This window comes from Enhydra lutris, unplaced genomic scaffold (genome assembly GCF_002288905.1).
Source record: "Enhydra lutris kenyoni isolate GAN:26980312 unplaced genomic scaffold, ASM228890v2 scaffoldscaffold10, whole genome shotgun sequence".
Lineage (NCBI taxonomy): Eukaryota > Metazoa > Chordata > Mammalia > Carnivora > Mustelidae > Enhydra > Enhydra lutris.
The window spans coordinates 40,604,051-40,626,125 of record NW_019154094.1 but is presented as its reverse complement, the minus strand read 5'-3'; the positions used below and the strand labels follow the sequence as shown (position 1 = coordinate 40,626,125).

The 22,075-nt window shown below is 49.1% G+C and overlaps 2 protein-coding genes across 8 annotated transcripts; one reads left to right on the top strand and one right to left on the bottom strand.

The window, feature by feature from the left end:
• Positions 1–3,319: 3,319 nt before the first annotated feature.
• Positions 3,320–21,736, bottom strand: LOC111143878 (8-oxoguanine DNA glycosylase). 6 transcript variants are annotated; one of them, XR_002640346.1, is made up of 8 exons: positions 21,552–21,736; positions 21,186–21,293; positions 20,306–20,553; positions 19,580–19,759; positions 18,164–18,345; positions 16,967–17,117; positions 8,071–8,258; positions 3,320–3,780 (listed from the first exon to the last, which is right to left on the bottom strand). XR_002640346.1 is itself a non-coding variant. In XM_022497889.1 (8 exons), the coding sequence occupies exons 1-8, from the start codon at positions 21,611–21,613 to the stop codon at positions 9,467–9,469; spliced, it is 984 nt and encodes a 327-aa protein (XP_022353597.1). In that variant the 5' UTR covers positions 21,614–21,732; the 3' UTR covers positions 9,411–9,466. The 6 variants fall into 6 exon arrangements, 5 of the variants coding, with proteins under 5 accessions (XP_022353597.1, XP_022353595.1, XP_022353599.1 ...); XM_022497889.1 differs by lacking the exons at positions 3,320–3,780; positions 8,071–8,258 and adding exons at positions 9,411–9,469; positions 16,781–16,830 and having other exon boundaries at positions 21,552–21,732; XM_022497887.1 differs by lacking the exons at positions 3,320–3,780; positions 8,071–8,258 and adding exons at positions 15,565–16,497; positions 16,781–16,830 and having other exon boundaries at positions 21,552–21,732.
• LOC111143877 (calcium/calmodulin dependent protein kinase I) lies at positions 5,542–16,237 on the top strand. Of its 2 annotated transcripts, none has more exons than XM_022497885.1 (11): positions 5,542–5,646; positions 7,873–7,987; positions 9,965–10,096; positions 11,300–11,374; positions 11,461–11,599; positions 12,420–12,546; positions 12,641–12,716; positions 13,398–13,510; positions 14,104–14,182; positions 14,278–14,365; positions 15,736–15,962. In XM_022497885.1, exons 2-11 carry the CDS (start codon positions 7,905–7,907, stop codon positions 15,955–15,957), a joined length of 1,134 nt encoding a protein of 377 aa, XP_022353593.1. In that variant the 5' UTR covers positions 5,542–5,646; positions 7,873–7,904; the 3' UTR covers positions 15,958–15,962. The 2 variants fall into 2 exon arrangements, with proteins under 2 accessions (XP_022353593.1, XP_022353594.1); XM_022497886.1 differs by lacking the exon at positions 5,542–5,646 and having other exon boundaries at positions 7,646–7,987; positions 15,736–15,853; positions 15,958–16,237.
• Positions 21,737–22,075: the final 339 nt, after the last annotated feature.

Sequence of the window (22,075 nt, the reverse complement as noted above, 5' to 3'; positions counted from 1 at the left end):
CAAAATTATAGGTTGATTATCAGAGAAAAGCACAAGAATCATTGCTCCAGAATATGCCTGTTAGCCAAGAGAAATCCGTGAGATCTGGTAAATACTGGAGGGACCTCTGAGCGTCCTGGGATGGGCTCCTCCTGATTGGATGAGAAGCAGTGGCAGGCACCGTAAGGGCAAAAAGGAAACCCCAAATTTGGAGCTTGACTAGAACATGTGGGGCTTCAAGAATGGAAGGAAAAATAACATTAAAAGCAGCTGTCCCAGGGCAGCTGATGTCTATAAAAGGAGAAGAAACCTCCTCTCTTCTGTCTCATTTCTTACTGAGCATTTACTATGAAAAACCAGATACATGCTGGAAACCCATGTATGGCTGAAAGTCACTTTCTGTCTCATTCTCAAAATAACCCTACAAAGTAGGTATGCTTATCGGTATGATTATGCCATGTTATAGATGAAGAAACTGAGGCTCAGAACAGTGAAATAGCTTGTAGGGTTAGAGACAGAGTTTGAACTCCGGTCTGCGTGACTCCAAAACTTCTTTTAATGCACCATCACGGTTTCCATAGTAAGAGAGAAAAGAGTTGATGGGTATGACATTTAAGTCCATTCTATTTCTTTGTTGTTATTTTTTATTATTTATTTTTTTTTAATTTTTAGACTTCTTTTTTAAAAGATTTTTATTTATTTATTTGACAGACAGAGATCACAAGCAGGCAGAGAGGCAGGCAGAGAGAGAAGGAGGCTCTGCTGAGCAGAGAGCCCGATGTGGGGCTCGATCCTAGGACCCTGGGATCATGACCTGAGCCGAAGGCAGAGGCTTTAACCCACTGAGCCACCCAGGAGCCCCGTGTTGTTATTTTTTAAATAAAATTTTAAAAATTGAACACTAAGCTGGTACACGCCCAACCATCTTTTGGCATAATTTTTTTTTTAATTTTTTTTAAGGATTTTATTTATTTGACAGACAGAGATCACAAGTAGGCAGAGAGGCAGGCAGAGAGAGAGGTGGAGGCAGGCTTCCTGCGGAGCAGAGAGCCCGAAGTGGGGCTCGATCCCAGGACCGAGATGAAGGCAGAGGCTTAACCCACTGAGCCACCCAGGCGCCCCTTGGCATAATTTTTTAAAGTGACTTTTTGACCATAAAGTTTGAACATATTCAACAAAATTTGGAGAATACAGACCTATAGAGAGAAATAAAAGAAACAAAACAAAATCGGGTAATTTTTGGACCATTATTATCATTTATGGAGTTCCTTTCCGTTCTTTGCTATGAATAATGTGCGGTTCACATTTTACACTGAAGTTACCAAATTGTGTACGTGCTTAATATTACAAGCATCTTTATCCTTTTATTAAGTTGCATTGTCATCAGTTTATGAACTGTGAAGTATTACATCTCATAGGCGTATCTTATGTTTTTAACCGTTCCCTTTGTGATTCCTTCTAAATTTTGTTAGAAAAATATTTCTTCAAATGTCTTGGAGCATATATCTTTGTCTTAATTTAGGACTATTTCCTTGAAGTTAGTTCCCAGAAGAGGAATGTCTGGGTCAAAAGGCCTGCACATTCAGTTAAGCATCTGCTTTTAGCTCAGGTCATGATCCTAGGGTCCTGGGATGAGTCCCACATCAGGCTTCCTGCTTAGTGGGGAGTCTGCTTCTCCCTCTACCCCTCCACTCTTGCTCGTGATCTCGCTCTCTCTCTCAAATAAATAAAATCTTAAAAAAAAAAAAAAAAGATCTGGGTATTATTTAAGTCTTTGGTGCATATTGCCAAATGGCTTTCCAAAAGATTTTAGCAAGTCGTTTTTCCACCAGAAATGTAAAAGTATCTGTTCCTCACATGGACAACAGTCTTGTGTCACCAGTTTTTAAAACTTCAAAATCGAAAAGCTATAAATGGCCTTTTTTATAATCTTTTTTTTTTTTTTTTTTTTTTTTTTAGAAAGGCAGACTGCCATGTGCAGCGCCTCATTTTGGATGTGTCTGGAGTCTTGGAAGCTTGACTACCCGATGTTCTCATACAAATGGACCTTGAGAGCTTGTTTGGAGGTTATAGCAGGGGAGCGCAGCTACTTGTATACCCTTGACCGAAGAACGGTCCTCTCCTCTATCGGGGAAGGTTGTTCTCTTTGACCAAGCGCGCAGCTTCGAGAGGGACACACATGGAGCGGTGAGGGAGGAAGGGGACACCCGCCTAGCCAGCCAGATCAGCCGAATCAACCCTGGCAATCAATGGGGTGACAGATGTCGCAGCCAGATCACCCTCACAACCTATAAAGGGCCTTTTAGTTTGCACTGCTTTGATTACTCCTGTGAGGTGGAAAATGTCCCGTGTTTATTGTGTTTTATCTCTCTCCACTGACTAGTTATTGGGTCCTTAGTCTATTATCAATGTTAGGCGTTCTTCACATAATAGAAGAATTAACCCATTGTCTGTAAGACATTTTCCTAGTCTGAAGTTTGCCTTTTTTTTTTTTAAAGATTTTATTTATTTATTTGACAGAAAGAGATCACAAGTAGGCAGAGAGGCAGGCAGAGAGAGAGGAAGGGAAGCAGGCTCCCTGCTGAGCAGAGAGCCCAATGCGGGACTCAATCCCAGGACCCTGAGATCATGACCTGAGCCAAAGGCAGCGGCTTAACCCACTGAGCCACCCAGGCGCCCTGAAGTTTGCCTTTTAATGCTGGGTATGATTTTGGAGTAAAACAGGTTTTTTTGGGTTTGTTTCTAACAATAGAAGTTAAAGAATGTTTTTGTTTTGTAAATAACCCTGTCCATCTTTTCCATAAGAATTTTTCCAGTTTTGGGTGCTTGGGTAGCTCAGTGGGTTAAGCAGCTGCCTTCAGCTCAGGTTGTGATCTCAGGGTCCTGGGATCGAGCCCCCTAACCCCCAGCCCCACATCGGTCTCCCCACTCAACAGGGAGTGTGCTTGTCTCTCTCCCTCTCCCTCTGCCCATCCCCCTGCTCCTGGTCACTCTCTCAAATAAATAAAAATCTTAAAAAAAAAAAAAAAGAATTCTTCCATTTTCTCTAATCTTAGAAAACCATTCACAGAAAACCTCCAGTGTCAGGTTCGAGAACTGATGGAGATGTCTGAGCTGTTTGTCATCTTTTTAATAACAAAGGGGAGAAGAGAATTATTTCTTTTTTCCTTCATACATTTGACTTTCCTTGACTTTTTGTTTTAGTACCTTAAAATATGCTTATTGGGAGTGGGTACTCCGTAGGAAATGTGAATATGTATATGTGTCCCAAAAAGTCTGGAGAAATACGTACCAAAAATACTAATATTGGTTATTTCCAGTTGATGGGAGCAGGGCTGGAATGGATTTGTTATTCAAAGGGTGTCCGGCACCCTTATTTCCTTTTGGCAAGATATCTTTCTTCATCCCACAGCGTGGCTGCCCATGGCAGTACATTTTCCTGATTAGTATCTCATTTCCTTGGCAATAGTTTATTTGGGGCCAAGCGGTAGGCATCTTACTCTAGCACAACTCATCAGAGTCCTTCCCTGAGACTGATACATGAAACTGGGTACAGCTCTCCTGCTGGGTTCATTTGGAAAGCTGGGTCTGCCTCACACCATGTTTTTTGCCAGGCAGAGTGATCACTAGGCAGTGGAAGGGAAGCCAACGTGCAGAGAAATCAAGACAAGAAGAGATGCAAGAAAGCAAATACTATGCCAAGATCCTGATCCATGGTGTTCTTCCTTCAGTCTTGCAATCAGCTGTTGGGAGTCACAGTTACCTCTTTGATGAAGCTGGCTTTAGTTGGGATTCTGTTACCTGGCAAGTGAAAGAATCTGATTAGTGACAAGGATGGTCTTTGTGTGTTTTTAGTATCGGATGTAATTATTGGTTTAGTAGAAATATTCTTTTAAAGAGACAGAGAATTTATTTGTTTAAAAAAGAAAGTATAAGTGCCCTCGGACATGATCAAAAGCAGGCAAAACGTAAAACAGAGCATAACAGTTGTATGAGTCCTCAGGACAGAGGCCACTTTATCACCTCAGGAATGTTGTCAATGAGATAGACAAGAATTTGTGGTGAAACAATTCTAGCTCAATGGGTTGGTACTGGGGAGAGAAGTGGCTCAGCCCTGGTCAGGAAATATGATTTTCCATGAACTAGGAAGTCTGAGATACTGAGATTCAGGGGAGGGAAATTGCCTCTTAGTCCCTTGCCTCTGGACAAATCAGGTCCCTTCTCAGAGACTCAGTTTACACTAAGTCTAGCTCTCATATTTGAACCCCTACAATATTCCAGACACTTCACATTCATTATCTCATAGAATTCTCAGGAGAATTCTGAGTTGGTCATCAATATTCCCATATTTCAGATGAAAAAACTGAGTCTCAGAGAAGTGAAGTGTAACTCAGATAAGTCAGTCTTTAAAGCCTTTCTAGGAATCTCAGCCATCATCTTCTCCCTGTAAAATGGGCATAATACAACCACCACCCCTTGGGATCTAGTCCCAAGGATAAAAGAGGTAAAAAGCCAATGGAAATTGAATTAGGGTAAGCACTGTTCTTTTCCCATGTCCCTCTGAAAAATGCAGAAATTTGGGCAGTGGGAAGTGATGGAGGTGGAGTGGGGGTCACAGCAATGTGCCTCCTCTGACTGGCCACAGTCCAGCCCAACTGCACTTCCTTTGAGTTGCTCCCCCTCTTCCCCTGCGCCAAATTTCTTCCCAAGGAAAGGCTTGCGCAAGAGATCCTCCGTCAGATCCCTTGGCCCCCTGCCTGCACCCCAGGAGCAGTTTGTTCTCCCCCCTCACCCCAAACCTGGCCCCTTGCCATCAGCCCCTGGTACCCGCCCAGTCACGTGGCACTTTGGTCTTCTTTGGCCTGCTTCCTTCCGGATCTGATTTAACTCCCACTCCTCCCAGTCCCTCAGGGCACCACACCTATTTTGAAGGGCAGGTGCAGGGCACACCTGGTCTGTTTTCCTGCCCGTCAACTGGGGCCACCTCCCTATAACTGCCTCCATTATCTTCAATATCTACTCTTGCTTTGCCCTTTCTCTACCCCTTCATCCCCGCACCCTACTCCCCGCCCTCATCAGTCTCCTGAGCCCTTTTGAGGGCCTAATTCCCTTCTGGGCAGTGAGGGAAAGGGGGGCGGTGAGTGGGAATAGGGAGAAAGAGCCCAAAATTCCCAAGGGAGCTCCCAAAACTGGTCTGAAACTCCCAAAGATGACTGGGTGGAACCCGCCAGACTCTGACATCACACAAACCTGGACTCGAATCCGATTTGGCCTCTGACCACTTGCTGATTTTGAATCCTTCATCTCTCAGGCTTCAGTTGCCCCTCTGTGCAATGAGGGCCCCAGGAGAGAGGAGGGAAGGGAAGAGTCCAGAAGAGGACCTGACCTGAACTACCGGGTTCCTCCTCAACCACCGCGCCCCTTCCCCAGCCCGGGAGCACCGCGGAGCCTCCCAGTCCCTCGTCCGTCCGCCGCAGGCTCCTCCTCCACTGACATCAGAGCCGCAGGCGGGCGGAGCGGGCCAGCAGAGCCCGAGCCGAACCCCAGCGAGAGAGCGGGCGGGCTGGCGAGTCAGGAGCGGCGCGGCGGCGGTCGGCAACCGGCAGCCAGAGCTCGGCGCCAGACACCTCGGGCCTCCCAGCCAGCCCCGCGGCGGGGCAGCCGCAGGTACAACCCAGGGGCCGCCCCAACAGTGCTCCCGGGCGCCGGGGAGGGGTGGCCAGATCCCCTCAGTCGCTGGATACCCTCCCCCAAGGATGCGAGTGGGTGCCCGGACGGGCTGGACTCTGCATGGGCAGGGCAGAAGGAGGGCCTTTCTTTCCAGCCTTGACCCGAGGCCCAGCAGATGCCAGGCGACTGTGGGGAACTCAGAGGGTACTAGAGGAAGGTGGGAAGGGTGTGTGTGTGTGTGTGTGTGTGTGTGTGTGTGTGTGCGCGCGCGCGCACACACCCCCACACCCCCACACCCACGCCTGTGCTCGGCTGGGCCTGAATATGGACGGACTTGGCGTTTGGAGCTAGAGATGTGTGGGGGTTATGTTGGGTTGTGCTAATGTCTTAGCACAGGCATGCGGATCAGATATGCAGTGTAAGGGCATCTTTATGGGTTGGGGTGTCTGGGAGTCAGTGTTTTTTTGTAAATGTGTGTCCAGGTGTTGGACATGCTGGTCTCTGGCTCAAGGGTACTAAGAGTTGAGGCTATATGATTGTGTATTGAGGGTGTCCGAAGTTAGGTGTGTAAGGAGTTGGGGTGTGGTTTGGAGCACAGGAGTTTCTAGGGTATACAGAAACAGGATGAAGGATATGAGTGAATCTGGGATGTCCAGTACATAGGTGAGGAATGTGTGTGTGTGCAGATGTGTGTTTTGGAGGGGTGTAAGAGGGAACTGTGGGAGGGATGTTTGGCTGTGAGGCTGTCTGGGGGAGTGTGTGTGTGGACAAGTAAGTTGATGTCTGGGTGTACATGTATGATCAGCTGTTGGGGTATCTGGGTATGGAATATACTGAATCTGGGGGCAGGTATTTTGGTTCAGAGGTAGGGTGGAGATTGGTGTGTCTGGGTGTGTCTGTGGACCTGCGAAGGTTTTATTTGCCAAGCCTCCATGTGGGGTTTAAAACTCTGCCTCTAGAACTTATCATGTCTCCTTTCCTAGAAGTTTCTGCCTCTGGGATGGGTGGTCAGGCCCCTCCTGGGAACCAGGTCCAATCCAAGGAGTGGGATCTCACACCAGGGGCTATAGGTAGGACACCATCTCTCATGCTTCCTCAGAAGAAACAGAAAGGGAAAGTGCCTTCCTTGAGGTCACACAGCATGGTGGGCTCTGAATGGACCCCAGTCTGACTGTGTGTTGGAAGGACAAGCTGAGAGGGGACTCATCAAAATCCTTTACAATCATCATTTGGGCAGAGATGGACCCAGTCCTATCCATCACTAACCTCAGTCTCTCCACTGTCCATCTGATAAATGGGGAGAGAAAGCCCACCCTCCTGCTGACAGAGGTCTCAGTGGAGAAAGGTACAGGCTGGATCAGGGTAAGAAAAAGCCAGGAGGGGACAGGCTTTTGGGACCCAAACGGAGCCAGGAGGGAGAGGGGGTAATAGGAGGCCTGGGGAGCTCCAGCTGTGGCTGCTGTTGCCGTGGTAACAGTGCAGAAGGAGCTATTTAAAAACGTGGCTGAGATATTGCTGGAAGCCCAGGCTGCCGGAAACCTGATTTCCGAGAGGCTGGGTGGGAGAAGAAAGAGGAAGGAGAGGAGACACCCCAGCAATTCCCAAGGTGGGGCTGAGACATTGCTGGTTCTGGGGATGGGGGGGACCCTCCAGGACCATGTGCTTCTACAGTCTGCTCTGGGGTCTTCTCTGCTGTCCTCCTGGGAGTCAGTGTCAGCCTGAGTGTTTGAATTTGGAGAGGGAGAAACTGGGAGGCAGGCTGAATAAATGAATGAATGAATGACTTTGTTGAAAAAAGACTTCTGGGGGCTCCTGGGTGGCTAAGTGGGTTAAAGCCTCTGCCTTCGGCTCAGGTCATGATCCCAGGGTCTTGGGATTGAGCCCCACATTGGGCTTTCTGCTCAGCAGGGAGTCTGCTTCCCCTTCTCTCTCTGCCTGCCTCTCTGCCTACCTGTGATCTCTGTCTGTCAAATAAATAAACAAAATCTTAAAAAAAAAAAAAAGACTTCTGCTGCCACCTTGAAGGATTTTCCTCTAGGCATGAGGACTTTGGGAGGAACATATGACTGGTGAATGAATGAATTTGCTGAATAACTTTGTCAAATGAATGAACCAAGGAATGAATAAATGCAGGCTGAATGACCGAATGGGGCCTCAGTTCCCCAAGTTCCAACATGGAAGGCTGGGCCCTACTGAGTCTTTTCCCTCCATTCCCCTTCTTAGGAGCCCTGGCTGTGGCCAGGGGGCAGTGGGCCATGCCGGGGGCAGTGGACGGCCCCAGCTGGAAGCAGGTGAAGGACATTAGGGACATTTACGACTTCCGTGATGTTCTGGGAACGTGAGTCTCTGGACACGTGGTGGGGCAGAGGGTGGATGGGGAGGCTGTCCCTGAGCTGGGGTGTGGGTTGGGAAGGTTCTTACTCTTGGGACTGGCTGGCTGGGGAAGCTGAATCCAGGGTGGTATTTCCTCTGGTCAATTGATCACTGCTTCCTGTTTCCTAGAGTTCTAGCTCCGTGGCAGACTTGCCATAGCCCAATCTGGCCCATCTTTTCACTTCTGGCCAACAGTGTGTGGAACAGACACTGCTCTTGGTGGCAGCTCTGGGTTCCTGTGAAGAGAACAAAGTAGGGGAGAATGAAGGGGCTCTTTTGGCCAAGAGCTGGGGGTTTTGGCCTAGGTTTAGGAACTGACGCTGGGCATGGCTCTCTTCTCAGTGGTGGGAACCCAGAAATAACTCAAACCTTATCTCTGCCCCTCAAGTTGATCCTAAACATGTGAGGGAAACACACCCAGGGAAAATGACAGCAGGGTGTAGGGTGCACTTCCATTAGAGTCAGGAATGAGGACTTTGTAGAGCCCAGAATGCTGGCTTCTGCCTATGGAAACCTTTCTGGAGAAGCGGGTATTCGAGTTAGGGACTGAAGGATAAGCAGAAATGCACTTGTCAGACAGGAAGAAGAGCATTCCAGGCAGAAGGAAGAGTATAGGCAAAGGCTGAGAAGCAGGCTACGTGCAGAAAGAGGTTAAGAATGATACAGCTTATAATCAGATGCTGGGGGAAGAGTGGAAGAAGAGGCCGAGAAGAGAGCACAGGTCATGTAAGGCCTTGAGAGCCAATCTATGGAGACTCAACTTTTATCTCATGAGCCATAGGAAGGCATTTAAGACATTTTCACAGGCTTGCAATTCAGGATGGCTCTCTGGCCAAAGCATGGAGGATAAATTGGAGAAGGACAAGACTGGAAACCAGCAATAAGGCTACCACAGTCACTAGGTTGTTGTTGTTGTTTTTTTTAAGATTTTATTTATTTATTTGAGAGAGAGAGCACAAACTGGGGGAGAGGCAGAGGGAGAAGTAGGCTCCCCATGGAGCAGGAAGCCTGACACGGGGCTCGACCCCAAGAAACGGAGACCACAACCCGAGCCAAAGGCGATGCCCAGCCTACTGAACCACACAGGCACCCCCACAGTCACTAGTTATTCTGATTATTGAGATTTCACCACAAGAGATTCTTTTGACCTATGACTTCCTCTTATCCTAGAGAAAGCAAAAAGTCCTAGAGAAAATACTCCAATAAATCCTCCTTATCAGTGCTCTAATGCAAATGAGTTTGTTCTTTTCTAAGAGCTTGTCGTAAATTATTGCTTCTCAAATTTCAGTGATCATACAGATTATCTGAAGATCTTGTTAAAATGCAGATTCTGATTTAGTGGGTCTGGGGTTGAGGCCTGAGATTCTGCACTTCTCAAAAGTTCCCAAGTGATGCTGATGGTTCTTCAAGGTTATAAAAGGTGTTAATAAACCATGACTCAAGTTCACTGTAGCAGAAAAAGAAATAAATCAATTATGTATAAATCAAAAAGCCGAGGGCATAAATGTCAGGCATAGCTGGATCCAAAGACTCACATGATGTTATCAGGAAATTGTCATCAGGAATTTCTTAGCTCTGATTTCCTTTGTGTTACCTTCATTCTGAAGCAGGCTCTTCTCAAGCAGTGGCAAAGATAACCACCATTATCTCTAGGCTTTCATTTTACCAGCTTGACAGGAAAGAGCAGCTCATTCTCAAAGTACCAGGCATCTGGCTTGCATCACATGACCCAATTACTGTGACCAGGGATAGACTACACTGATTGGCCGGACCTGGGTCATGTGACCACCACACAGACCAGGGGGTGGAAGAGTGATGGAGGGAGGTTTATCCCACATCCTTCTGTTCACAGGTGGTCACCTAACCCATAGGGGTATGGAGTAGGGGCTGAAGGGAACTTAAGGTTCCAGTTCCCCAGCTCATGAATACCTTCTCTCTGCAGGGGGGCCTTCTCAGAGGTAATCCTGGCAGAAGATAAGAGAACACACAAGCTGGTGGCCATCAAATGCATCGCCAAGAAGGCTCTGGAGGGCAAGGAGGGCAGCATGGAGAATGAGATCGCTGTCCTGCACAAGTGCGTAGGCCACAGGGTTTCTGCCTAGGTTGACCCTGCCTTGACTCCTCCCATTATCTTCCTACCTCTGCTTTGGGCAAATCTTCTAACCTGTGAGCCTCAAATTGCTCATTTATAAAATGGGGTAATCTCCACTTGGTAGGTCCGTGGGGAGCATTAGAGGTTCCTTTATTTCATGTGTCTGGTGCAGTGCATAACGTGACAAATGTGACTGAAATGCCACAGCTTATTTAGAGTGGTTTAATCTGTTCAGTCAGATCTAAGAGCCAATCCTTGAATGTGGCTCAAAACAATGTATTTCAACTGATGCTATCTATCGTAGACCTACCTCCAGTTCCCCCCATATATTAAAGCCACTCCGGAAATTTAAAAATGCCTGTCTCACGACCCCCTAAATAACCAACTGGTCTATGATTTGCTCACCCTAATGTGAAACCTGCTGCCTTCACTGGAAAGCTTATAGAGAATCTTCACTGCCATCCTCTCCCCTGAGCTTTCCAACCACGGTGGGCAGGGATGAAATGATCAGTTCCACTACTGGGTGGGGGAGGGGGACTGAGGCCCAGAGAGGGTAAGGGATTTGCCCAAGGTCACACAGCAACTTTGTGGCAGAGCCATGGCTTCTGTCAAGCTCAGTCACCATCATTGGTTCATTTACCAAGCATTCACCGTGTACCAGGCATTGTGCCGAGATTCTTTCTTATATTTTTCATGTGATCCTTAGCCCAACTCTTTGAGATCATTGGCTTCCTGTTAGAGATGAGGAAGCTGAGGCTTATATTCGTGAATAAATGAGCGCTTACTCTACACCAGGTATGGCAGGAACAATGGTAAGATAAAGCCCCTGGTTTCCCAGAGCTGTTGTTCTGGTGGCAGAGGCTGACAGACTTATAAACACAAAAACATTTTAAAATTGTGTATTGAACAGTGCTGAGAGGTAAAAAGATTTGACCCCAAACAGCATGCACTAGAGGCAGGTGAGACCCAGCCTGATGGGTCTGAGGTCAGGGCCCAGTGTTTGTTTATCTCTGTGCTCGCCTACCTTCCATTCTATCATAATAAATTGTGGTAAATTGGCTTTTCCTTTTGGGGCCCAGAACTCTGGTTTGTCCTGCCCGGGTCTGCAGTGGTGGTTCTTCAAGGTGAGGGGAGGAAAGTAGCTGAGCTGTCCTCAGCTCTGAACTATCTCATTTCTCCTTTCAGGATCAAGCACCCCAACATTGTAGCCCTGAATGACATCTATGAGAGTGGGGGTCACCTCTACCTCATCATGCAGCTGTGAGTGGCTTCACCCCTTGCTCACACCTCTCCCTGCTGCCCCTCCCTAGCCTCTGTGGCCAGACTGCCCTGTCCCCCGGCTGCAGGGTGTCCGGCGGGGAGCTGTTTGACCGCATTGTGGAGAAAGGCTTCTACACGGAGCGGGACGCCAGCCGCCTCATCTTCCAGGTGCTGGATGCCGTCAAGTACCTACATGATCTGGGCATTGTACACCGAGACCTCAAGGTGGGCTGGGAGGGTGTGTGGTGAGCTGCGGTGCCAGGTGGGGCCTCCACAAACCCCTCACTGTACAGCCTGGGGCAACTCTTAGCCCTTCCCTGAGCTCTGGCCTCCCATCTGCAAAATATACCCAGTAAACCCTAAACTGCCTCCTCCCCTTCCCCTTCCAGTCTGGACACTCAAATGGATACAGAGGTGAATGGTGCTGGTATTTAATCCATAAACATCTAGGTCTTTTTCTCATAATAAAAGCCCCCCTGCTCTTTGTGGAAAACTTGGAGGGGACAGCGAAACATGAAGAAGGAAGCCAGAAACCCCTGAAATCCTACACCTCAGAGACTATGATGGATTCACATTTTGTACTACAACTCCTTCGGTCTAGAAAAGCGCTGGGGTGAGACAGATCTGGGCTTGAATTCTGTCCCTAGATTCTCAGGCAAGTCACTTTGCCTCTCAAGCCATCAGTTTTCTCATCTATAATGTGGGATTTTTCAGACTGGCCTGACAGGCATGTGGTAAGGATAAAATGAAAGCAAGCATTAGCACAGGATCTGGCACACAGTAGGTGCTCAAAAATTCTTTAGGGCTTCACAATATAAACGTGAAGTTTATAGAAGATTCCCTTTCACATTCCCAAGGCTCTTGTCCTTACTTTTAACCTTCTTAAGAACTTCCTTGAGTTTCATGTCCCTTCAACCAAGATGGCAGCCGTGAAGCCCAGGGGCTTTTGTGAGGCTCCAGTTTCTGAGAGGTGGTGCTTGGGGAAGCAGAAGGTTCTGCCAGCCTCTGGCTATCTCTGCCTCTTCCTTTCCCTCCCCCTTCCAAGCCAGAGAATCTGTTGTACTACAGCCTGGATGAAGACTCCAAGATCATGATCTCCGATTTTGGTCTCTCCAAGATGGAGGACCCTGGCAGTGTGCTCTCCACAGCCTGTGGAACCCCAGGATACGTGGGTATGGAGCATCCTGGGCTGGGGCCATGGGTAGGGGAGGAATTGGGAGCTGCAGGGCAGAGATTTGTCACCACCATGTCCCTTTCCCTCCATAGCCCCTGAGGTTCTGGCCCAGAAGCCCTACAGCAAGGCCGTGGATTGCTGGTCCATTGGGGTCATCGCCTACATTCTGTGAGTGGGGGCTTGGCCCTTGGGGCATGTGGCTCTAGTGTTCTCCTCTCCCCTACTTTGCTCTCTTCCTCCTCTCTGCTATTTCTACCTTCCTGCCATCCATGTTTATATCTACCAACTAATGAGTAAGATTACTTCATTCAATACATGCCATGTTTCTGGCACTATGCTAAGCACTGGGGATTTAGCAGAGAACAAAACAAAATGCCTGCCCTGAGGGAGCAAAAACTCTAGTAGGGGAGATAGATAATAAACAAGTAAATAAATCCATAAAATAATGTCAGGTAGTAAACAACTATGAAGAAAAATCATGCAGGGCAGGGAGAAGGGGATGGATGCCATTTTAGATAAGGAGGTCAGGAAAGTCCTTTCTTAGGTGACATTTGAATAGCCTTCTAAATGAAGTGAGGGAGCCAGACATTTGAGGTGTGGGGGAAGAATGGTTTAGGCAGAAGGAACAGCAAGTATAAAGGCCCTGAGGAAGGAAAGATGGTAGCAAATTAAGAAACAGAAAGGCTGGACAGGAATGAAAAAAATCAGAGAGGGGCAGATTTCCCCTCTTTGTAAAAGGGGGAACTCCTTCCTGTGGGTGCTGCCTGACCCGAGACTGCCCCAAAGCTCCATCCTGGAGCCAATGGGTGCACTGAAAGTGGATATGAGGATGAGTTTCTCCCTGCCCAGGCTCTGCGGTTACCCCCCCTTCTATGACGAGAATGATGCCAAACTCTTTGAACAGATTTTGAAGGCCGAGTACGAGTTTGACTCTCCTTACTGGGACGACATCTCTGACTCTGGTATTTGAGGCTTTGCCTTCTTCCCCTGGGCCCTACCTCTGGTGCCTTTCACATCTGCTTTGGGGTCTCTTCACTGCCTGCCTGTCGTCAGATTCCCGAGCCCCAAACTAAGAGCTGTCTTTAAGATCAGACATCCCACCCCAGGTGCTTCCCTCTGCCTGGCCCCTGGTCTGAGAAGCTTGGAGGCATGCGTTCATTCAGCCTTCAAAAATAGCATTTTTGAAAATACCTCATCCATTGACTTCCTGTCACCTAAAACACCATCATAAAGGTTTTCATCTGTCCTTTTGTGCCTCCTATTAGGAGGCAAACTTGTGAAGCCATGATCAGTCACTTCTACATCAGTGTGAATACACTGAGTAGAATCTTTAAGAACAAGTTTTTCATAAGGGAAAAAGGAGAGAGCTGGAAGAGCTGTGGTGGGCAGGGGGCTTAAAGAAAGAGTACAGGTGGGGTTGGGTGGTGCATGGACAGATCTGGCCTCTTGTCTTGCTGAACTGCCAAGCCAGACCTGAGGGGGTGGGCTTTGTCTTGGGGGTGTCCACAGACACCACCATGCTGTTTTTGTCTTTGCTCTTGTCTTGGGGGCTCAGCCAAAGACTTCATCCGACACTTGATGGAGAAAGATCCAGAAAAGAGGTTCACCTGTGAACAAGCCTTGCAGCACCCGTGGTGAGAGCTCCCACAAGCTGCAAGCTGGGGTGGGCTCTGGGGGTCTCAAGCCTACCTCTGCCTTCACAGACAACCCTCCACACACCCCATCCTAGGATTGCAGGAGATACGGCTCTAGATAAGAATATTCACCAGTCGGTGAGCGAGCAGATCAAGAAGAACTTTGCCAAGAGCAAATGGAAGGTGAGCGCACGTTCCTAATCCTGGATCCCAGCCTCCCCAGGCCTCCTCCCCACCCTACTCCAGACCTCAGATCCCATACCATCTAGCATCAAGTCAAGCACACAGTAACTGCTCAGGGATGCTTACTAAAGAACCTCGTTCATTCATTCACTCATTCATTCAATGCTCCCTGACACCTACTCTATTCCAGTGAGAGGCCCTGACCTCCAGGTCTAGAGGGAGAACAGTATAACTCTTAGGGACACCTGCTCCAATCTATGGGGTCCTAGAAGGGGCGTAGGGGTGCTGATGGCCTGACAGACCTATCAGACTTGACAGCTGAGTAGGAATTAGCCAGGTACAGCAGAATCATGTCTGAGGCAGAGGGAACTGGCATACCAAGGGCCAGGGGCAAGAGAGAGAGAATGTGGCCATTCAGGGAAGGGCAAGTGTTCAGTAAGCCCGAATGGACTCGAGGAGCTGTGAGAGCAGGAGCCCAGGTTGGAAATGCAGGTAGAGGCCTCAAGTGCCACACTAGAGAACAGACTCAGCCCTGAAGATACTGGGGAGGCCCCAGAAGGATTTTCAGCAGTAACCTGCCTTCCAGAAAGGGCTCTTAGGGTGCAGAGAGAGGCACGGACTCATGGCTGGGAGGCCGCAGCAGAGATGTGGGCAGGAGATGGTGAGGGCTTAGACCACAGAACAGGGGATGGCTCAGGAGTGCTTTAGGAGGTAGAACTGACAAGACGTGATGGTAGGAGAGATGTCGGCAGAGAGAGATGTTAAGGGCTGGCCCAATATTTTGGTTGGGGAAATGGTGAATGGTGGTACTATCACTGAGATGGGGAATCCCAGGCATATACACTTGTCTTGGTGGGGGATGATTTTGGTTTTGGACATGGTGATATGAGGGATGTGCGGAACACCTTGGTGGGTATGTTAAATGGAGAATGATACACATACATGTGGGCAAGTTATTCAACCTCCCTCTGCCTCAGTTTTCTCCGGTAGTAATGGTGACACTAACAGTGCTCACCTCAAAGACCTTTGTGAAGATTAAATGCATTGCTAAATAAAGTGCTTAGAATAGTGCCTGACACATAATGCTATATTAAGTGTTTGCAATGATGTGAATAGAAATTAATTATACATATAGGGTTATATATACTTGTTCACATATACACATTTTATATATATGCACGTATGTCTGCATAAATATATAATATGGCTGGGTGTCATTTAATAAAGTCCTGTAGAGGTTTCAGGGGCTTTAGGCGATCATCCAGTAACACCTGAATGAAAATAACAAAACCACTGCAAGAATCCCACCACTAGACCCTGTCACATGATATCCCACTCTCAGAAGTCCCTTCTCCTCCTTCTCCCCACAGCAAGCGTTCAATGCCACGGCCGTGGTGCGGCACATGAGGAAGCTCCAGCTGGGCACCAGCCAGGAGGGGCAGGGACCAACAGCGAGCCACGGGGAGCTGCTGACACCGGCAGCTGGGGGTGAGGACCTGTCCTCTGTGGAAGGGCGTGAGTGGTCCATGAAGAGGCAGTCAGGCTGGAGTGATGGTCTGCTATGGCCAACTCGGTTCTCTCTCCCCATGTAGGGCCTGCGGCTGGCTGCTGCTGTCGAGACGGCTGCGTGGAGCCAGGCCCAGAACTGTCCCCTCCATTGCCCCCACAGCTCTAGGGCCCCAGATCCAGGGTCCAAACCCCTTGTGTGGGAGGCATTGGGGCAGCCTGCTCCCCTTCCCTCCCTGAATTGGAGAGTTACCCTGCCCTGCCACCTCCCCACCCCTTTCCCTATCACTCCTCCACTGCATTTTCCATACAAATGTTTCTATTTTATTGTTCTTTCTTGTAATAAAGGGAAGAGATAAAAACGTAGGTAGCTCTGTCTCTCCAGATAATCCCCACCCCAAATTGCTGTGCAAATTACTGAATCTCAGAGTACCTGGCCCCTGAGGTAGTTGCAGGAAGCCCCCTTCCCAATGCAAGACGGGATGGGGGACAGCAGTGGGGAAAACTACCTGGGAACCCCATTGTCCAGTGCCCCCCACCTAGACTTCTGGGTCTGTAGATCTCCTGCGCTTTGCTGGTGGCTCCTGAGCTCGGTGGGGTTGGCGCAGGTCAGCACTGAAGAGTACCTGGGGGCAGCGGGGAGATCACTCTGGGGGGTCAGGGTACATGGAGTCAGGGCTGGTGGAGCTGGTGGCAGTGTGGAGAGGTATAAGAGTTCACGGGGAGCAGGGGCAGGGCAAGGGGCACCCACTGGTCAGGGCTGGGGTGGGTGAAGAGTCCTGTAGGACCACCTGGAATGGCGGTGGTGGTGGAGGAATCGACTGGGTCAGGGCTTGGGTGAGGGTCGGGGAGAGTCCTAAGGGGTCTGGGCCAGAGGAGGAGGAGGAGGGGAAGCTACAGTACACTTACTGCTTGGGCCCAGCCAGCATAAGGTCCCCACAGGCTCCGGAAAAAGTTTCCTATGCCAGAAGTGATAAGGTGAAATTAATTGGCCCTCCTATTCCCTATCTACAGGAGAGGGATTTTATGGAGAGGGGGGAGAAGTTTCTACCACCTCAGCCCACTATCGGCTCCAGCATCCCCCTCTCTCCTTACCCAGTTCCTTGTTAGCCTGGGGGCTTGGACCCTTGGCCTGAGATGTGGTGGGGTGCCAGCTATAGTCACGCTGGGCGATCTGCCACATGTGGACATCTATAGGCACGGCCTGGGGCTTGTCTAGGGCCATCAAGCAGATGCAGTCAGCCACCTTTGAAAGAAAAAGAATGAGCCACAGAGGAGGAAGGGCAGGATCCAGCCAGCAGTCTGCTTCTGGTCCCAAAAGCTGGCTGTTTTCTTCTCCACTCTGAGGTTACTATTATTTTCTATTCTCCATCAATATACAGCTTCTTGTAATAACTTTAAAAATAGCTATGATGAGGGGCGCCTGGGTGGCTCAGTGGGCTAAAGCCTCTGCCTTTGGCTCAGGTCATGATCCCGGGGTCTGGGATGGAGCCCCGCGTCGGGCTCTCTGCTCAGCAGGGAGCCTGCTTCCCTTCCTCTCTCTCTCTGCCTGCCTCTCTGCCTACTTGTGATCTCTGTCTGCCAAATAAATAAATAAAATCTTTAAAAAAAAAAAAATAGCTATGATGAGATTTCTACTGCACGAACATCTGTGTGGGCCAGCTTCTCATCATAACCTGGGAAGAAGGGAGTACTCTATCCATTCTGTAAACAAGAGAACTGAGATTCAGAAAGGTGAAATGACTTGGCCAAGATTACATGGCTAGGTAGAGGCAGAGCCAAGATTTACTGTTAGGCTGAAGTTCAGAGCCCATGAAAGTTTTTTAAACAAAAATCCATTTTTTTTAAACTACAGAGAAGTATAAAGAAGAAAACAATAAATGCTCAATCCCCAATTATCTTACTGCTAGCAAACCTTGTTGATACTAAACAAAAACTTTTATAAGTATATATAATTTCAAGATAAGAACAACACGAAAAGGAGAAGCATCCTTCCATTTGTCTTCCCAAAGATAACCACTATTAAGTTTCCCATGGTTCCTTCTGGAAATTTTTGCATACATAGAGCAGTGTTTATGGGCACCTGAACAAATAGCCTTTTAAAAAAAAAGCACTCAAGGGACCATATCCTTTATACTCCTTCTGCACTTTGCATTTTCCCTAATAAAACATCTGCGTGTATCCTTTCTCCTCTTGCTCTGCATGCACCCAGCTCTGCAGCCTGCCTTGTCTCCTTCCCTGCTACTCTGTGCATGGGTGGTGAAGGTAGCTCCTATTCCCCTGGGACCTCACCTTGGTGCCCACCCCGGGCAAGGTGCAGAGGGCCTTGTGGGTTTCCTCGTAGGGGACCTTGCGCAGCTGCTGCAGCCAGGGCAGCCCGCCCTGTTCTTCTAGGATGGCTCGGGCACTGGCACTCACATAGCGGGCACGGTACCCCAGGCCCAGCGTCCTGAGCTGCACCTCTACCTCTGGCCCTGTTGGGAGTTGGGGAGAGTAGGGGTCAGGCATCTTCAAATACTTCCTGTCTTCAACCTACTGTGTGAGCTCTCTGCCCCAGAGGAATGCTTTCCCTAAGCACCTCTCTCCCACCTCATCACCCTTTGGGAGACCCCAGGGCACTTGCTTATACAAAGGTAAGGGTTAAAGCCTGGGTTCTGCCCCTCTACAAATGTTTTCTGAGCACCTACTACCCAGTGTTGGGCACTGAAACAGGGACTGAGAAGGACTTGCTGCTGTGGAGGAACTCCCTAGGTGAGTTCTTTAACCTTTCCAAAGTGCACTCATACCGATGATCTCAAATAATAACCATAATAATAATAGCTTCTATTATCAAGTGCTGGGCATCAGGTGCAGGCAAAGTGCTTTAGGTACTTTATCATGCTTTTCTCAAGGATTCTGATGACAGTACTCTTATTTAGATAATAACTGGCTCAAGAAAGGACATGCTGGAAATGGGATCTTGCACCCAGGTCTGGGAAACCAAATCCCGTGCTCTTAGACCATTAGATCACCCTGCCTCATGACTGCTTTATTCACCACTGAAACCCTTCTGGATAGAAACTCTTATTCCCATCCTACAAACAAGAGAAGCTTGGATAGATAAATGGATGATTTTGGTCTTATGACTACTAAACTGGAAACTGAGACCTGAGACAAAATTGCTGGGTTCGCTGTAGAGATGGGAACTTAGATTTTCTGCACAATTCCTGTATGTCAAATACTGACCTAGGGGCAGTATGTGTATTTCTCTACTTCACTCTTGTGGCAACTCTGATAGGTAGGTGCCATTATTATCCTGTTCCACAGATGAAAACACTGACATGGAAAGACTGAATAATGCACTCAAGGTCATACAGCTAGACATCAAGTGCCAAAGGCAGAATTCAGACCTAGGCAGTCTGTCTCCACAATGAGTGCTCTTAATGCCAAAGTACTGTATACTACATATAGGTGTGGGGGTTGTTTTTTGGGTTTTTTTGATAAAGCATTGAACGCCTGGGGTACGAAGCAAAGACTAGTGAGGTGTTGACATTTCAGGGACTGACGGGAAGGATTTGGTGGAGTGGATCAGACTAGGCAAGGTGGTTCTGAAAGAGAACAGTGTTTGAGAAGGCAGAAAGCTTTGAGATGGAAGATGGCGTCCAGGGGAGAACTGAAGAGACCCTGAAAGCTATTGGAGGGTCTGAGGGCAGGGACCCATCTACTCACCAGCCAGGGCCTGCAGGCTAGGGAAGCCATGGTAGGTGACATCATCAAGCTGGATGAGCCGAGGTCCAAAGGCCTCGCAGAGTCGTTCTACCATGCCAGTTATGCGAGCAATGTTGTTGTTGGAGGAACAGATGAAGGAGAAAAGGCACTCGATGGGATCCTGTTGCAGGAGTCGCACACCTTTGGAAAGGTAGGGAATAGGATACAGACCTGCTGTCAGGAGTGGCCTCTTCCTACCCTTGGATCTTAGGCACCAAAGATCTAGAAGGATCCCAGGGGAATGAGGGACAGCATTGTTAGAGAGAGCAACACCAGAGCTCTCATTCCTCACAGCATCTGTGAGGTCTGGACTAACATTACATTCCACAGATATAGAAGCCACAATGTAAACACTATGAGGATGGGGATTTGCGTCTGTTTTGTTCACTGCTATATCCCCAGTCACATAGCAGATGCTATGTAAATATTTACAGAATGAATGATGTCACCTGCCCCAGGTCACACAGCCAGGATTTGGCTCAATATCCTTGTCACTACACTGTGATAAGCAGCAGAACAATAATAGTAATAATAATTACTATGTGTCAGGCACTATTGTAAGCAAAGCTTTACACATATTAGCTCTTTTAATCCTTGTAAAATTCTATGAGGTGGATATAATCCCCATTTTACAGATGGTGAAACTGTAATTTAACCAAATTACAAGAACTCCAACACTGAACTCACCTTGGAATTTCTGAGCCACCTCTTCAAAGTGGGGGTCCACGGAACTCCAATGGTGATAAAGTTGAGCCAGGCTGACATCCAGCTGGAAGTACTCATACACAGTCTTTAGCTCTTCTGGGGTGGGCCTGCCAACCCATCCCTTGTCGCCTCGGTACACAGTACAGTAGAGCTGCTCCTCAGTCTGAGTCAGTGTCCATACCTGGTTCGCCAGCACGCCAGTCCAATGCGCGGGGTTTTGTTCCCTCCACCTGAGTCCCCAGGCACACAGCAGCCCCGGTACTCAATTTTCCTTCTTGCACCCTTTGGGGGCCCTCCCATTCTACAAAAGCTTCGTACACGAAACTGACTTAGGAAATGCAGAGTCATTTGATCGTCACAACACTGCACTGGCTTTTTTTTTTTTTAGGCTCCATGTTCAGCGTGGAGGCCAGCGCGGGTTTGAACTCATGTTCCTGAGATCAAGAACTGAGCAGAAATCAAGAGTCGGATACTTAACCGACGCGGCCACCCAGGTGCCCCTGCACTGGTTTTATTTGTTTCTGTTTTTTGTTTTTTTTTAAGATTTTATTTATTTATTTGACAGAGATCACAATTAGGCAGCGAGGCAGAGAGAGAGAGGAAGGGAAGCAGGTTTCCTGCTGAGCAGATAGCCCGATGCGGGGCTCGATCCCAGGACCCCGGGATCATGACCTGAGCTGAAGGCAGAGGCTTTAACCCACTGAGCCACCCAGGCGCCCCCCTGCACTGGTTTTTTACCTCCACTTTAGAAAGGAGGTAAACAGGCTCACCACCCGTGCCTCAGTTTCCTCTTTTGTACCCTGAGGTTTCTTCCATCACCCCCAACATTCCTTTACACTCCAGACCTGCAGGAGTCACTCACCGGAAAGACTGTCCAGAAGCCAGAACTAGGTCCAGGCGCAGCTCGGAGCGTGGACAGGGGATGGAGGCCCACAGTGCCGGGAAAGAAGCTAGAGTTCGATGCCCCATGCTGCATAGCATAAGTGAGCGAGCTAACAATTCCACGCCGGTCTCCCCCTCACAATTGCCCCGCCCACTTGGTACCAGCTCTCCCGCGGCTAAAAGACCGTGCCCACACCAGCTACAAGCTCCTTAAGACCTCGCCCACGATGCCCTGCTCCCAAGTTTACTTAAGGCCCGCCCAGTTTCTTTTAATTCCTCCACTCCCCGCAGGCCCCGCCCCTTACGGTCCGCCAGGGACTCCCAACCCTCCGCCCTTCCAACTTACGTATCCTCCCGGGCCCCCGCCTCCTGGCGCGCACCAAGGTCCTCCAGGCAGCCCCGACACATTGGGAAGCGCGCGCAAAAGCACTCTTCCGGCTTCTCCGGAGGCTGACCTCACTCTCCCAGGAAGTAGGACTCAGGCCTGGTTTATTGGATCCGAAGGTAGCCAATCCGCGGAGAAGAGGTGCCAATGAGAACAGGGTGTGGTGGCGGGTGGGCGGGCCCTTCCGAGGCGCCGCAGCGGTTGGCGCGAGCTGGGCTCGCTGCCCGCTTTCCGCCTTTGCTCTGTGGATGTCTGCGCTCCGCACGCCAGGGTGTCCAATCTCCGTGTCCCGCGGACCGGTCGCAGAATGAGCCCTCGGGCCCCATCCTCATGGCCAGATCTCCTCAGAGCCCCGTGGTTTCTCAGGCTTGCCCGCCCGCAGAGCCAAATCCTGTCCCTCACCGTCCTCAGAAAGCCTTTCTCCACCGAGCCTCTCCAGATATTCGCTCTCTTGACCGAGAATCGACCCGAACACAGCTCGGGCC

What these genes read in the sequence shown, in the direction of transcription:
- LOC111143877 (XM_022497886.1), top strand. Translation starts at nt 7,788, where the DNA reads ATGACCGAATGGGGCCTCAGTTCCCCAAGTTCCAACATGGAAGGCTGG. An exon ending in TGGAACCCCAGGATACGTGG is followed by an intron (nt 12,547 to 12,640) that starts GTATGGAGCATC and finishes TTCCCTCCATAG; the next exon opens with CCCCTGAGGTTCTGGCCCAG. An exon ending in GGGGTCATCGCCTACATTCT is followed by an intron (nt 12,717 to 13,397) that starts GTGAGTGGGGGC and finishes CTCCCTGCCCAG; the next exon opens with GCTCTGCGGTTACCCCCCCT.
- LOC111143878 (XM_022497888.1), bottom strand. Translation starts at nt 21,304, where the DNA reads ATGCTATGCAGCATGGGGCATCGAACTCTAGCTTCTTTCCCGGCACTG. An exon ending in GGTGGCTCAGAAATTCCAAG is followed by an intron (nt 19,760 to 20,305) that starts GTGAGTTCAGTG and finishes ACCTTTCCAAAG; the next exon opens with GTGTGCGACTCCTGCAACAG. An exon ending in TAGCCTGCAGGCCCTGGCTG is followed by an intron (nt 18,346 to 19,579) that starts GTGAGTAGATGG and finishes AACTCCCAACAG; the next exon opens with GGCCAGAGGTAGAGGTGCAG.